We start from the raw sequence: 16,752 nt of genomic DNA on the forward strand, positions 1-16,752 counted from the left end.
AGTATTTTATAAAACTGCAAAGAGAACCTATGCAACAAGGTAAAAATTATTACCAATGCAGATCATTGACTACTATAGTTATTTCTGCAATGCTAATAGTTTTATAGAGGCTTTCGGATAAAGTGTGAGTTTGACAGTCATTTTTTCCCCCCTGTATTTGGACTGTTAAACCACTGCCAGCTTTTCTCCCCAAGGACATGGCTTATTATTTTGGGGTAAAAATGTTAATTAACTGCCAACCAGATCTCAGTCGTCGTCTGGTAGTTTCTCTTTATTATCCGCAATTAAATCATAAGGACAGGAGCCATGCCTTCTATATCATGTATGCGCACTGCACTCTGCATAGAGTAAAATTTCAGTGCTATCAACTTTTCTGACAGACAGCTTTACAGACATCTAACACTAAGTACATAAAGACCCTTCATGAAGGAAGCAGGATGGTGCGCTCACCAGTGATCTCAGGGTGGGATGAAAAATCTCCAAGAGGGGTCTCGAAGTCGAGAGAAAATAGTTGAACACTGAAAAAAGGGGGCGCAGAGAAAAAAGATGAAAAACGAGAAAGACAAGCCAAAAGAAGCAGAGCCAACGACTTAACAGACTGAAAAAGAAAGATCACAGCAAGCGAACAGAAAACTAAGTTGCGCTACAGTGGCAAAGCAAGCTGAAAGGGAGAACGCACGAGGGGCAGAGACTACAGCCCCCAAAATCCCTTGCGGCACCTCCGCCCTAGCGTCCGTCTCCTAGGCAACTCAGGTAAACAAGATGGCGACCTCCGGGAGAGAGCCCAAGTTTCCGAAGCCTTCCTCTCTCCAGGGAGGCAAGAGCATTTCACGAACTGGAGCGCAGTCAAAAGTGCTGCACTCAGAAAAGGATCGTCACTCTTGCTGGTCTCCTTTTCCCATGGGTCAGAGACCGAAAAATACTTTATGCAAAGCCTCCTCCTACCTGCTCCAGCACCTCATTCACCGCTATCAGGAGTCAGACGTGGACAGAGATTACTACGACCTGGAAGAGGGTGAGGGCGAGGGCGAAGTGGAATCCGAGGAGTCCTCAGAATCCGAAATGCTGAATTTTGAGGTGTGCCTTCCCCCTACCCCTAATCCCCTCAGTTCCTTCTCCAGCGGTCAGAACCCCTTCACCAGCCTGCGGCTGAGCCCCATTCCTAGGGCTCCTTGCCTCTAAGAGTGCCTCTTCCTTACTGCTCCGGGACTCCCCTCCTCTCTTCCCCATTTCCGTTAGCCTCTTGCCTCACCCTTCATTTTTCATTAGCACATGTGATTCCTTAAAAGTCGTTACGCAGCGTCCTTACAAAAAAGTATCTATTAGAGTTGTGACTTTAACTTTTTCAAAATTATACCTCTAAAGCGTTGTGAATTGACCAGAGTTCCACCTCTGCACCTTCTGTACCTTTTCGTCATGACTGTGAAATACTCCAACACTCTCCTCAGTTTCTAGTCCCTTCATCCTCCTTCCTCTAGGAAAAACAGACAAACCAAAAAAACCCCTCTTGAAGTAATCTTAAGTGCTGCTTGCTGTTCCTTTCTACAGAAGATCTTCGCAACCCACGGATCGATCCCAGGTCTCCCACATTGCAGTCAGATTCTTTACCAGCTGAGCCACAAGGAAAGCCCACTTTATTCCTCAAAGACCAAGTGTCTTGAAAGTTTTATATATTACTTATGCCAGGGGTGTATAATGTATTATACAGACAACACACACATGCACGCACCGCTCACTGTGAGAGTATTTTAGGATTTGGGGAATGTCCCAACATTCCCATCAGTGATAACTGTTGGCAGCTTGGCCTTTCACACTGATAATACAGATTCCCTCTTTTCTGCAGTGTCTCATCTAAACACCACCCAATTCCACTTCTTACACTTACCATCATCCTGTTCCTTCCTTAGTTCCTTACCTGCCTTCTTGTCCATTTCTACTTCATATTGTACCAATTCCTTCTCTTGACTTCCTAATGAATTGTTTGCTTTCTTTAAAAATGTAAATTGATTTGCTTTCTTTTAGTAAACTGTTAGGTTTTCCTCTTTGTCTTGGCTGCCAGGAAATATAACATTTTTTCCCCCTTAACTCAAAAATTTTCTTAATTTCAATAGTTTTTCTCTAGATTACATTTTTCTCTTCTCTTTCCTCCTCTTTGATAGTATAAATTGCTTCAGACTCTTTTCAGAAGTAGATATAACAGAGAAATAGTTTCCAGCATCCGATTCTGTGATGTTTTTCTGACATCCCCCTGTCTCATTGTACCTTTCATTTCCTAGTCACCTTTCTTTCCCTCTTGAGTTCAAACAGGTCTCTCTTTGTTACGCCTGTTCTCATCTCCATTCCTCATTTGTTTTATTTTTTCCTGTTTACCCCTCTGTGACTTGCACTGCCTTCTGTCACTCTGGTTTTGCCACTGACTATCTACAGTGTCCCTGCTTGGGTTCCCTTCTCTTGTAATGTCCTTTTGTTCAGTTCCCACATTTGGCCCATATTTTTCTACCCTCACATTCCCCCCCCTCTCCAATCTTCTACCTTTCTTCTTCTTCTCCCTCCTTTTACCTGGGCTAAACATCAACTTTTCTTAAAAGTGAGCCATAGAAAATTATTACTTATTTTGTTCATCTTTTGTTGATTTATTTGCCATGCTTAATAGTGACTACTGCAAAACTGTAGCAATGTTTTTACAACTTTGAGATGTTTATATGGTTTCTACCATCTTTCACCCCAGAGGAATTAACAAATGAATCACCAGTTTACTTTATTATTCTAATTAACGTGTGTTCTTCAGCTATGGGGTTCATTAATACCGTTGTTAATCTGTCTTCAGTATGCCATTAAAAACCATAGAGGGGGAGGGGGTTGACTTGAACTAGTTAATCCTTTTTCGCTTGTAGGCTCTGTGTGGAAAAAGTGTATTATTTCTTTTGTTTATGTTCCAAATATTAATATTTATTTTATGTTCTCACATTCTGTTTTAATTTTTATAGTGTCTCATATGTTTTTGTATGTTGAGTAAACTGAAAAGTTTTAAGAGGAAATACCTGAACTTTTCTGTTCAGTGATTTATTTTCCATATCCTAGCCTGATTAAGTTTTATAAGGCTCTGATGGTCAGAATGACAAAGTGCCTATAATGTAATTAGGCTCAATGAACTTGAGGGAGGTCGGGCAGAATATTGTTCAGAACGTTGCCTTTGGAATTAGATATTTATATAAAATCTTTTGTTCGTTGTGAGATCTTGAGCAAGTTATACTCTCTGCGTCTCATCCACAGTATGGGAATTATAACAATACCTACCTCACAGGAGAGTTGTGAAAATTAAATGAGATCCTATGTGTAAGCTACTTAACACAATATATCATTTATACTGTTTACTAACACAAGTAATAACTTACCTATCCTTATCTACTAACTCCAGCCTATCACTTGACTTCATTAATTCAGCCTTCATGGAACAAACGATTATTCTATGGGAAGTACTCTTTTGACGATATAGGTCAGAAGAAGTGTCTGGGCCTGCAACACATTTCTGCTGTGTGAAAGCCACTCTTTGCCAATAACTTTATGTGGCTAATAATGCCTATTCATTGAATAGTTATAAGCATCAAATTTAATGGGAAAGTCTGTGTTAAAGTTCTTAACATAGGGTCTGATACAGCGTGGGCTCTCAAAAGATTTTATGTGTAATACATAATAGCAACAGTGATGATCAAGGAAGATGAGAGTGCAATGGAGGACATGCATGGTCCCAGCTCTCAGGGTGAGAGAAGACTGTGAGTAAACCATAGCTATTCAGCCTGTGAACAGATGCCTGCAGTGATAGCCGGGTTACAGGGTTGGCAGAAGACTTGAAGGGAAGTAAACCCTTGTTTGGGTGCAGCGGTGGGGTATGGGCAGGCAGATGGCATCTTTCCAAGTGATGAATTATAGGTAAGAACAGAAAAGGTAGATGGGTCAGAGGCCAGATTGTGGAGAGCTCTGGGCTGTTGTGCTTCCTAGGTGGCGCTAGTAGTAAAGAACCTGCCTGCCAATGCAGGAAATAAAAGAGACACAGGTTCGGGCCCTGGGTTGGGAAGAACCCCTGGAGGAGGGCGAGGCAATCCACTCCAGTATTCTTGCCTGGAGAGTCCCATAAACAGAGGAGTCTGGCAGGCTCCAGTCCATAGTATTGCACAGAGTCGGACACAACTGAAGCACACACATTGCTGTAGGGACTGTGGACTTGACTCTTAAGCAGTAGGGAACCTCTCTTGTGGCTGAGAGGGTTAGATTAGAGGGTGGTGAGTCTGGAGGCAGGGAGATTAGTGAGAAGCTGAGCAGCATCTGTGCAGGAGAGACAAGAGTCTGGATTAAAGCAATGGGAATAGAAAGGAAGCTGGTGATGAATACGTATTTAGAATGAGACACTAATGAACGTGGGAAGTCTAGGTTGACTGTCAAGTCTATGGAATGTTCCAGAGGGATATCAGACCACTGACTACCATGGGAAACAATGGCAGGCGGAGCTATGCATTCAGGAGGTGGGCATGTGAATCATGGAAATCAGGAGAGGGTCAGCGACCTGGGAATCATCAGCACTGGAGTCTGTGGGATCATCCAGGAAAAGAAGAAAGAAGAGAAGGGGAGGGCCAAGGAAAAAACCCTGGGATACAGGTATCTCAGAAGATGAAGAGGACCTGGGGTTAGGGGAGGGAACTGGAAAGGACTGGCAAGAGAAAAAGGAGAAGAACTAAGAGCTGTATGGGTGGGAAGTCAGAGCAAGAAAGAATCGCAGAACAGGGGAGAGGGTTACGTTGCCAAGAGGGTAAGTGGACCGTGAAAAGGGCTATTTGTGGGCCATTGGAGATCTCAACCCATATGCATTTTGTGATGTGGTGAAGCCTGCAGCCTAACTGAAGTGAGTTGAGACATGAGTGGGAAATGAACAAGGGGAGACTGAAGAGTAAAACAGCACCTCTGGAAGAGCTTGGCTATTAAGGGAAACTCCAGCTATCGCTGAAGGAACATGCAGGAGCCAAGGGCCCCTTGGAGGACAGAAGGGACTCACGCACTCCTAGAGCTGGAGAAGTGACAGCTTGGAGAATGGCAGTGGAGAGTGACTGGTTAAACCACAAGCAAAAGATAGTACTATTGACGGTCCCTGAACATGGTCTCTGGGGAAAGGGAGCAGGACCCTGTGTGAGGAGAAGGAACTGTCCTCCTCTGAGACCCCAGCAAGAAGCTGACTTGAGTGTGGCACCAGAATGCATGCTTGTGGGTCTTTGCCGGCTCACTCAGAAGCGGGCAGGGAGTAGGTTCATTAATTCGTTCAGCCCATGTTTGCGTGCCCTCCATGTACTAGGTACTGTCTTCCCCACCCGCCCTTACGCTTCAGCTGTCTGAACTCTCGGTAGTTTGCCCAGTGGGCCATGCTTGCCTTTGCAGTTTTGTACATGTCCCTTGTGCCCACAGTACCCTTCTTGGCCCTCTTCTGCCCTTTCTTCTCCTTTGTCAGAATAACTCGCAGCTTCAGGTCTCAATAGCTGTCTCTCCGAGGAAGCCTTTGCTAACCCCCTACTCCTCACTAGAACTGCCTTGAAATGGGAACTCTGCTAGTCAAAGCACCCTGCCCACCTCTATAGTGGTTTATGCAACTCCTGAAATCATCTGTATACTTGTCTAGCATGTGCTTGGCATGCTAGGAAGATTTTTTATCCCAAATGGATAATGAACATGACATAATCCCTGCCTTGATGCAGTAGTTGATTGTGAAGTTGATTCAGGTTTGGGTTTGCATGGTACAGTTGCAATCAGGACAAGGAGGCTGAGACTTGAGGGTAGAGAGACATTGAAATTGCCCATGGGAGACCCAGTCAGGAAGGAAGTATATAGTTGGGAGGGGACAGATAGACTCGGAGAAAGGGGTGGATGAACAGACTGGAAATGTTGTTGTGGTCAGTGACCAAATTCAGGAGATGCTGGGAAGGCTGAAGGATGAGCAGTTGTGGGATCCGAGAGCAATGGAAGATTTGAGGTCTAAGGTTTCTAAGGTAGAGCAGTTTAGCATGATGACTAGGTCCAGGGCACAGCCAGGGGAGTGAGTGGCTGAAGTTATCTGGATCAATTTTTAAATGTTTGGAGTTGAGAAAGTAAAGGAACGTGTGTGTGTGTGTGTGTGTGTGTGTGTGTGTGTGTGCATTTGCATGTACTTGGAGTGGTTGGGTTGTTGAGTGGCCTTCCTTAGGAATTCTGAAGCCAGCCAACGTACAGATTGGGCCAGTCAAGGTCTGAAAATGACCAAAGACCAGAAGGGAGAGACATGACTCTGACAAATGGCACGGAACTTAAGGAGGTGTGAGGGGGTGGCCATGGAGAGTCTTGCCTTGGGGGTCTGGGAATATGCTGACCATGTGGCCAGTCTCTGTATCAATGGCTGTGTTAAGAAACAGACCTACGGTGAGGAGGGGCTGCTGTAGCATCTAGTTTACAGGAGCTGGAGGGAGTGGGCTATGTGAAAAGTTTGAGAGGTAAGGTCACACTGTCTTACCTCGATTCCTTCCCAGGCCATCTATAAAAAATAGTAACTCTGTTGTGAAAAGTAGATCTCTTTCCCCCATTTTGTGAACAGATTGATTGGTATCAATGAATGAGACATTAAGATGTGGAATTTCTGAATTCATCAATTTGTACTAACAGCTCCCATTTATTGAGAACACTTGCTGTGTTCTAGGCACTGTGCTAAGAGCTTTATGTTCACAGTTACTTTTAATTACCTTCAAAACATTAAGAGAAAGTAATAACATTCCCTATTTATAGATGAAAAATATGAGGCTCAGAGAAAACTTTGTCTCTCAAAGTCATATATATTCAAAATGGCAGATCTGGGCTTCAAACCAAGCCTGCCCAGCTATGAGCCATATTTGATTCTCTAAGATAGTGGTTGGATGGCATCAACGACTCGATGGACATGAGTTTGAGCAAGTCCATCTGGGAGATGGTGAAGGACAGGGAAGCCTGGCACGGTGCAGTCCGTGGGGCTGCAAAGAATCAGACATGACTGAGCTACTGAAAAATAGCAACAAGATAGGGGAAATTTGGGAGGAAATAAAACTTTTTACAATAGCACCACCCTACATACTTATGTCCTCAGTACGAGCAGTCTGAACAGCACTCCTGATTCCCAAGTTAACGTAAAGTGGCCCAAAACACCTGAAATAGTATTTTGCCTTCATAGTCCACGTACCAGTTACACTGGTTAGTTGTATTGCTATGACTTAAAAAATTGCTCTATTTTGTGTCCTAATGCTGATGTTAGTGTTAATGTGTTGGTCATTATAGAGTTACCAGCAGCACAAACACAGCACTATTACCTCTGCTCTTGGGGAGAATGGGGAGAGGGGGTGTTGGGCCACCACTGGTTCATGGTGTCTGTAGACTAAGGACCAGCCTCCTTCTTGAAATTATTACCCTTTTAATTTTGTAAATGGTATGAATCCAGCAAGATTAGCCAATGCAAAGTGAACCCGAGGACCCATTTTCTCCAACAAGAATGCCAGATGTAGAGAAGTCACTGCCTTGATGTGGTGCAGCCCTCCTTTGGGGTGTGGACAAGCAGTCAAGTGCAGTTGGTGGTTAGAACTGCCTTGAGGTCAGGCAGATTCTGGTTTGTATTCTGGGCTTTGTGGTTTCAGGCTAGTCTTGGTCTGTGAGCCTTAGTTTCTTTATTTGTAAAATGGAGTGAAGAGTACCTCCCTCAGAATCATTAGGCGGATCAGTGAGTGGACCCACTGAGAGCTCTTAGCAACAAACGGCACTCAATGCTATCAGCAGTGAGACATTGATTGGATAGATACATTTTTTAATAGTGTGTAATATGCATGGGTCTTCAACACAATTTTCTTGGGGGCCAGTAAATTTTGGAAGTCTCAGCTCCCAGATGTGTAATATACTAAATAAGTGCTGGATATGACGAAGCGGATTGTTTCTTTTCTAATGGAAGTCCTTTCTTTGTCCACCTGTCTGTTTTGTTTTTGCAGGGAGGATTTGATGGGGTCCTGAGAGAGGAGGTCGTGGCTGAGAAGCTCTACCAACTGGGGCGCTCAGGCTCTGGGACGGAGCAGGTCTACCTCAGCCTGACTTTATCAGTGAGTATGACAGGGTCACCCTTGCGTGGCTCCATCTTGACCCTGGTTGGACCATATCCATGTTCTCTGCTAACTCACAGTTATTTTGGTGGTCCCAAATCTCTGAGTCTTGCATTTGACAGAGAATGGCAATGAGTTATTTACGTTTGACATCAAAGAGCCCTGGCCAGTCCAGTAATCAGCTGCCTTCCCCCCAGTTCCTTTGTTTTCGTTTCCTTCACAGTCTGTCTCTTTCATCTTAAGCAGTCTATTTTATAGTAATCAATGCTTTCTTTCTAGGAGCTTGAATTTGATTCCGTAAAACCAATCAAAAACTCTTTTAAGAATTTTTTTTTTCCTCTGATCAGTGGCAGGACTAAAATTTATATCTGAATCCAGGGGAACAAAGTATTTTGGTATTGACTTGGCCCCCCTCCCATAAATATGTAGCTGTGAGCTATAGCTCACTTTCCAAAAGATATCTATTATGAAAGAAAACATGTATTGTTATTCATCAATTTATAAGATGTCGATACTAGCACAGAATCTTGGCTCTAAATTTATCATAAGAGAAGCTGTGAGAGCAGATTACTTAGGATTTCAGCTTTTGTCCTCATTTTATTTCTTTACAGACATAGAAATACAATTTATCTCTTTCTGCTTCCTCATATTGTAAAGTGTTAACTTCTCCTTGGAGGTCCACAGAGTAAGTGCAGATATGTTGGTGAAGAAAGCACACTGAAATTCTGCTATGGCACCCTCCTTTGGCTCAAGCATATATAATTCATAGCAAGGCTGTTTTGTCTTAGATTTGAACACACGAACTACCTAAGAAATGCTAAAGCCCCTCTCACCCGTGCTGGTTTCACGGCATGCCCTTTGACAACAGCACACGAAGACTCTCATCTTTTACTCTTTTCACTTCACGGCATTTTAGGGATGACTGCGAGTCAGGCAGGAACATACAGGGAGCGCCTTGGGTGTGCTGCGCTGTGTTAGGCTTTGGAATGGAAGCTAGTTCCCGCAGCCAGTACCTCCTCACATAAATTCCTTTGAATCAAAATTCTACTTACGTATACAGTACCTCGCCTTAAATTGATCTGCAAAAAAGCACAATTCTTTAAATCGTATTTCAGCTAGATGGACTGAAGCTTAACTTACTTTGTCACTGACCTCCTTACATTTGAGATATTACATGTTGATTTACTTTGCCCTAATAACCTGTCTTACTGAATACACTTTCTTAGGGTTGGCCAGGTTAGTGATTTTCCCCCCTTATATCTTACTTACGTTACATGTAATTTTTAAAACTTTCTTTTATTACTTGTGTGCACAGTTTCTCTCCTCCCCAAAGTCATAAGTTTATAAGGGCTAAATATAGCTCTAGTCCATCATTATATGTGTTTCTCATCATGCTGAGCTTAATGCCTTGTACATAGTGGGTTTCTTAGTAATTATTACTGTTCCAGTGGCCTTCATTAAACATTCTTATCATTCTTATATTTGAGAACTTGCTTATAATGACACTTTATCATTTGGCTTTGTCTGACTCTGGCATCACAGCATAGACCAGTGACATGAATCTTTGTTCCAAGTGACCAAATTCCCCTCCAACCCCTCAGGACGTTCAGTAGATTTCATGGAGAGCATCTGAGACGTGGATTCTGGAAATTTGGAGTTGCTTCTCTATCACTGGCTTGCTAAGTGATTTTAAGCTATTTGTGTACTTCTCTGTACCCCACATGCCTCCTCACTCCACTGGGGATAATGTGCCCTACAAATCTCACAGGTTTGTTTCATCAGATGAGACTATTGTGAGAGAGCTTTGAAAACCCAGCCTGAGAAAAAGTGTAGGAAGTATTGTTATTAATGATCACTTGATTAGGTGTGAACCTGCCTAACATTTTGTTTGAATTCTAGGCATTTGCTTTTTCTTTTCTTCTACAAGATAAAGGCTTTGGCTTTATTGCTTCTATGTGTGTGCATGTTTTTATAAAATATAAAACTCTGCTCTAAAGGTCTTCATGAACACGGCTTTAATTTGCCTTTTCATGTTGTATTTGTGCTTGCTAACAACCCTAATTTTCCAAGCTATTATTTCCTTCAGAGGAATGCATTTTTGATGGGGTTTGTAGTCTGTTTTGAGATCCTACTAGTAATAGGCTTCAGGTTTTATCCTCTCACTCCTACAATACTTTCAAAGGAAATTCTGGATTTCTCTGTCAGCTTTTATTTCCAGATATCTTGAAAAGCCTGAGTACTCATCTGCTAAAGCCACATTAAAGTCGTTTACCTTTTATTTTCTCAGGATCTTGATTTAACTGACGTTAGCATCCTCTGTGGATATGTTCACCTACAGAAGCTGGATCTTTCAGTAAATAAAATTGAAGGTATGTCGTTGTCATTCTAGTAAATCGATGGACCACTGAATTATTACAAAATTTAAGCTTTGCAGAGTGCAATATACTTTAATACTACCAAACTTGATATAAATGCTATTATGGATCACTTTATGCATTAATCCTCTACTTTTTCCATGAGAAAAAAAAAAAAGCACCCGACTCACGAGAAAAGAAAAATGCAGAGGTCAGCAAACATGCTGCTTTATGCAATGGTTGAGACACACTCAGTGATATTGAAGAGCATCAGATGGAACGTTTGCTCTTTCCTTTCCAGAGATGGATTGTTACTTCTTTAATACTTCCTGAATATTTGATGGTTCCCATTTCTTTCCCTCTATGAGTTTATTCAGTGGAGAGGGATTAGTCCTTTTCTTTCCCCTTTAATGGATGCTTTTCTTTAATTTGCATTTGAGTCTACATCTTAATCCTGGCTAGCTGCTTCTGTTCTTATTTGAGCACCAGGGATTCAGAAATATTTTTTCTCCCCTCTCTTTGCTCTCCTTATGTAGTTAGTGGGTTCTTACAGGTCTAACCCTGCCATTTATGGTTCCTTATAAGGTATCTGTTGTGATACCTTCTCACATTTAATGAAATTAGTCACATTTTATTCAAAGCTTGATCCTTGTTTCTGTAATAATTTTCTGATCTTATTTGAAATTTCTGACCTGCTTTTTTCTTCACTGATAACCTTTCTATTCACTTCTTTAGCTCTTTTTTAAAGACCATTAAGGGTCACTGATATGGTCTTCTCTGATTTGTTTTCTGATTTCTTCCTCCCATCTGACTGCAGTAATTAAAATTCACTCCTTTCAATGGCTCAGACACATTCCAGCATATTTTAATTCTAAAGTGCTACTGTTTTGAAACACTTTTTAGGACTTTTTTTCTAGTTTCATAAAACTTTTTTTTTTTGTTTTGAAAATTACAAACGTGCACAAGTAGAGAGGTTTGTAATGAATATTCAGGTTCAACAATTATCAGCCCATGGCCCCTCTTGCTCAGGGTCCTCCCGTGCTCCCCTCCCCAGGGCTATTTAAGGCAGTTCCCAGACATCATATCATCAGAAAGACTTTTTAATGTTACTAGCAGGTGCTCTTCCCACACTCCATACCTCCAAGATTGTTTCCACTTACTAGATAAGGGGTTGCAGGGACTCCAAGAACTTTTAGTGCTCAATGAAAGGGAAAGAAATGTGGCTTCAGACCTTTACCTCTTGAGCAAGTAGTCCTTGGGAGCAAATGAAGCTTTCCTCTTCAGATCAGTCTCTTTCAACCTTGTATGTCATCTTTTATTAACTCATCAAGTGTCCAAGAACCTACTGGGAGTGAAATGAGTGAAAGTGAAAAGTATTAGTCGTGTCCAAGTCTTTGTGACCCCATGGACTGTAGCCTGGCAGGCTCTTCTGTCCATGGAATTCTCCAGACAAGAATGCTAGAGTGGGTAGCCATTCCCTTCTCCAGGGGGTCTTCCCAACCCAGTGATCAAACCCAGGTCTCCTGCATTGCAGGCAGTTTCTTAACCTTCTGAGCCACCAGGGAAGCCCGTGGTGTTGTTCAGTCGCTCAGTTCTGTTCAGTCGCTCAGTCGTGTCCAATTCTGTGACCCCATGCACTGCCACACATCAGGCTTCCCTGTCCTTCACCATCTCCCAGAGCCGTCCAACCATCTCATCCTCTGTTGTCCCCTTCTCCTCCTGCCTTCAATCTTTCCCAGCATCAGGGTCTTTTCCAATGAGTTGGCTCTTCTCATCAGGTAGCCAAAGTATTGGAGCTTCAGCTTTAGCATCAATCCTTCCAATGAATATTCAGTGTTGATTTCCTTTAGGATGGACTGGTTTGATCTCCTTGCTGTCCAAGGGACTCTCAACAGTCTTCTCAACACCACAGTTTGAAAGCATCAATTCAAAAGCAATGTGTAAGGCATAGTATATATTTTTCTTTTCAAGAGAACAGCTTTTTTGGCCTGATATGGACCAGATTTCAACTTGCATCAGTATTACCTGGAGGGGGTCTGTTAAAACAGGAATGCCCGTGCCACACCCTCAGACTTTCTGATTCTGTAGATCTGAGGTGGGACTTAAAAATTTGCATTTCTAATTACTTCCCCTGAAAGAAGAGACAGGACCAGACTTTGGGAACCATGGATGCAGACATGAGGAGCTCCTGCCATCTGGTGGACACTGGGGTCACTACACCGAGTAGAGAGAGTTAGGAGTCCAGCAACCCAGACGGTGAATTTTTTCTATCAGAGATTTCAAAAGCACTCGGCGTATGCCAGATGTGAAATGTACTCACGATCCAAGTGGTAGCTGCTGCTTCTGCTTTAAGATAGTGCTCCACGGTACAGCACTTACCTGCCCACAGAAAGAGCAACTTCAAGGGGACATGGGGGCCTGTGGAAATGAAAAGGGTCAATGTAGATAATCGCTGACAGACATGGAGCTGATCTTGTCTGGCGCAAATAGGCAAAACTGTAGCAAATAGCCAAAATTGTGAAGCCATTACACTTCTCCTTAGCTTTCCTCTTACAGGCAGCCTTCCTGGATTTGCTCATGAATTCCCACCAAAGTGTTGATGTCTTAATGTTTTGTAATTTCATGAGAAAGACAGGCTAAAGAAGGCTGAGGTTTAGTCCAGAGAAATGAAGTCGAAATTGGTAGGAATCTCATGGCTTCTGCCACCCTGAGAAGCAAAGATGTCAAGAGGATGGGTGGGGAGGACCCTCACCTTACCAGCTCCACATTCTTCATGGCACAACCCCAGGGTTCGGCTATGCTCCCTTCTCCTGGCCTGGGCGTGACTCTGTTACCTGGCGAAAGGAGAAGCACTTTGCTGGGCTTCAGGGGTGTGAAGGCTGTGTTCTCCTCCAGAGGCCGTCCTCTGAAGAGTTGTGATGGCTGATCACGTGATCTCGAGTGAAAAGATGGGTGGAGACGCCCATTAGTGGTAGAGATGGTGCTGTAAGTCCTTAAGATGTGACTTTTCCCGAGCCTCTCCCTGATTCTCCTGCTGCCCCAAAGTCCGTCTCCTGTCAAGTGGCAGAGAGAAGCAGCACAACGCTTCACTATTTCTTATGTTGTATATGTCATGTCATTAGCACAATCGTCTTTTACTTAGTATTCTAGGTACAGAATATTGGCTGGGGATAAAGTGCAAAACTCAGACATGGTTTTGAACCAGCCCAGAATCAAAGTAAAATAATAGCCATAATTTAAATCACTTCAAATAATTAATGAGATTTAAGATTGAGTCCATCTGAAACAAAATGTAATTTATAACAAAGAACTAATTGTGGCATTTGCCGTCTTTCCGAAAAGACCTAATGCAGTTATTCAGGGGCTAATTATCGAGAGGATTATGTAAAGCTTTAGTTCCTCCAAGCCTGGCATTTTTGAAGCATTGACTGTTAGCAGCCTCGGGGAGAGTGAGCTGGAACTCAGGAAACCTTGGCCATTTCTTTCTTGAAGGTGCTGGAAGATGGGAACAGGAGAGGTGAGGGGGCCCTGGAGAAGAAGGTTACACTGTGGGGGGTGGGGGGCCCTGGAAAAGAAGGTTACACTGTGGGGGGTGGGGGCCCTGGAGAAGAAGGTTACACTGTGGGGGTGGGGGCCCTGGAGAAGAAGGTTACACTGTGGGGGGTGGGGGGCCCTGGAGAAGAAGGTTACACTGTGGGGGGTGGGGGCCCTGGAGAAGAAGGTTACACTGTGGGGGGTGGGGGCCCTGGAGAAGAAGGTTACACTGTGGGGGGTGGGGGCCCTGGAGAAGAAGGTTACACTGTGGGGGGTGGGGGCCCTGGAGAAGAAGGTTACACTGTGGGGGGTGGGGGCCCTGGAGAAGAAGGTTACACTGTGGGGGGTGGGGGCCCTGGAGAAGAAGGTTACATTGTAGGCTCATGATGTGAGTTCTATGCTGTGTGTGTGTGTGTGTGTGTGTGTGTGTGTGTCTGTGTCTGTGTGTCTGTGTGTGTGTTGTTTTGCATATTCCTATTTTTGTTCATTTAATTCATCTGGAATAATTAAGATGTGCTTGCAACTAGCATAATTTTAAAATGTCCTGACATAATGTTTGCTGTTTTTAATGACTTTGTCTAATTTTTACTTTATTGGCTTACCTTATTCTGTATTCATTTCCACTGTCCCTCCTCCCAGATTTGTCTTGTGTGAGCTGTATGCCTTATCTTCTAGAACTTAATGCTTCTCAGAATCACCTGAAAACATTCTTCAATTTCAAGCCACCCAAAAAGCTCAAGGTAGGTTTTATTAATACACTAATTACATGTGTTAACTGAGTGAAATACATTAACAAGCCAAACAGCATCCAAAGAGAATTCAGAGAGAATGAGGTACAGGAAAAATGAGTTTTAAAAAAGGAGAAGGACTTGTGTATCAGTTATTTTAGAAAAAAAAAGAGTCAGATGTTTTTCAGAAGCTTTGCTGAAACCTAGTCTTCAAACCAAAGAATTAACTTCCTTCCTTTTTCTATGGTTCATTTAAATACTAGTTATTGTTTGTTTATTTTTGTTATAGCGGAACAATTTTGTACCTGAAAAATCTGTAAAAATTTCCTGGGGGCTTACGTTTTGCCTTCTTATTGATCCAGCCTTAGCTTCTGTTTAGAAAGCAGTGATTTCAGATCTTCATTCTTGCTTCTCTGCACATGCTCCTGCATTTCTGAGGCAGAATGAAGCCCGAGGAATGTTGATTGATGGAGCAGCTTACTCTGCTATGGAACCCAGTGTCTCATGCTTTAATGTGAATATAGCTCATGTGGCATTCTTGTGAAAATGAGATTCTAACCTAGTAGGTCTGGGTGGGCCTGAGACTCTCCTTTCTAACAACATTCCTGGCAAGCCATTGCTGCTGGTCCATGGAGCATACTTAATTAAGCAGGGAGATCACAGACTGATGGTACCCCAGTTTTCTGCACATTGGAATCACCTGGGAAGTTTTAAAAACTGCTGATGCCTGGACCCCACTCCCAGAGATTCTGATTCAAGTGGGAGAGTAAATTGAGATCGAAACAGAGAAAGTGAAGAAACTGGAAACAGGATATACATATAAACTAGGTGCACACAGGCTCCTGGGAGTTAGAGAAGATGGAGACATGCTGGTTAGGAAGGGTGAGGCTGAGGTTAAGTTCTGAAGGAAGATCAAGAAAGTTTAAAATGAACGCTGAACAAAAGAGACACAGATGTATAGAACAGTCTTTTGGACTCTGTGGCAGAGGGAGGGGAGGATGATTTGGGAGAATGGCATTAAAACATGTATAATATCATATAAGAAACGAATCGCCGGTCCAGGTTCGATGCAGGATACAGGAAGCTTGGGGCTGGTGCATGGGGATGACCCGAAGGGATGGTATGGGGAGGGAGATGGGAGGGGGGTTCAGGATGGGGAACACATGTACACCCGTGGCAGATGCATGTTGATGTATGGCAAAACCAATACAATATTGTAAAGTAATAAAAAAAAATAATAATAATAAAAAAAATTTTATCCACAAAAAAAAAAAAAAATGAATGCTGAAAATGGGGAGAGTGACTGCAGAAACGGACAACGTTTCTGTTGTGAGGGGTGTGTGCACTGGCCACAGGGAAGGGTCTCCCCTTACTTCCCCCCAAAGTGGACAGAAGAGAGTCCCAGCTAGGAAGTGATTAAACACAGGGCAGGTAAGTCAGCCTGAGTGTATTCTGAACTGGTAACTCCTCATCAGAAAAGACATTCTTCTTGTGCCCAGTAATTGTGTGGTTAAGATGAATAACATCTTGCTCTCTTTCTCTCATCAGAAGGTGGATTTTTCCTACAACCAAATTTCAGAAATGTGCAGTTTATCGGCATATGAGTCTCTCACAAAACTAATTTTGGACAGTATCCTTTGAATGAGTAACGGGGAAAGTTTGGTTAATAGGCCCATGTAGTTAATACATGTGTAATAAATGTGTATGTACTGGATGATATGAAGTAGGGCCAGATAGGCAGATTTACTAGAGATGTGTGACTCACTGAAATGGCTCAGCATTGATACTCACAAAATGAAGGAAGGTGTCTTACTGACCGTGGAGTAAGATTGTAAGCAAAGCTTGCCAAGAACTTCTTACACCTGAAAAGCTAAGAAGTCAGTCATTCTTCTGATAAACATAGTCTTACTTTTAATTCTAGAACCAGATAAGCTCTGTTTACCCAACTCCCTTCTTCAAATTTGCTTAAACTGGTGCCCTACTTTATGTAAGTCCAGTATCTGAAAATCCAGA

The 16,752-nt window shown here is 42.9% G+C and overlaps 1 protein-coding gene across 4 annotated transcripts in view; it reads left to right on the plus strand.

The window, feature by feature from the left end:
- The first annotated feature begins 477 nt into the window (after window positions 1-477).
- The window catches only part of LRGUK (leucine rich repeats and guanylate kinase domain containing), a 132,222-nt gene continuing 115,947 nt past the window's right edge, over window positions 478-16,752 (plus strand). For 2 of the 4 annotated variants that reach the window (XR_009494153.1, XR_009494154.1), the window contains exons 1-5: window positions 481-1,077; window positions 8,016-8,123; window positions 10,411-10,492; window positions 14,651-14,751; window positions 16,288-16,369. Coding sequence is in view for 2 of the 4 variants with exons in the window: in XM_024990735.2 (XP_024846503.1) it covers window positions 763-1,077; window positions 8,016-8,123; window positions 10,411-10,492; window positions 14,651-14,751; window positions 16,288-16,369 (688 nt within the window). In the remaining 2 variants the exon portion in view is untranslated. Of the gene's footprint in view, window positions 1,078-8,015; window positions 8,124-10,410; window positions 10,493-14,650; window positions 14,752-16,287; window positions 16,370-16,752 lie in introns of all 4 variants that reach the window. The other 2 variants (XM_024990735.2, NM_001192687.1) reach the window with 2 other exon arrangements.

The sequence above is a fragment of the Bos taurus genome, chromosome 4 (assembly GCF_002263795.3).
Source record: "Bos taurus isolate L1 Dominette 01449 registration number 42190680 breed Hereford chromosome 4, ARS-UCD2.0, whole genome shotgun sequence".
In the NCBI taxonomy this organism is placed as follows: domain Eukaryota; kingdom Metazoa; phylum Chordata; class Mammalia; order Artiodactyla; family Bovidae; genus Bos; species Bos taurus.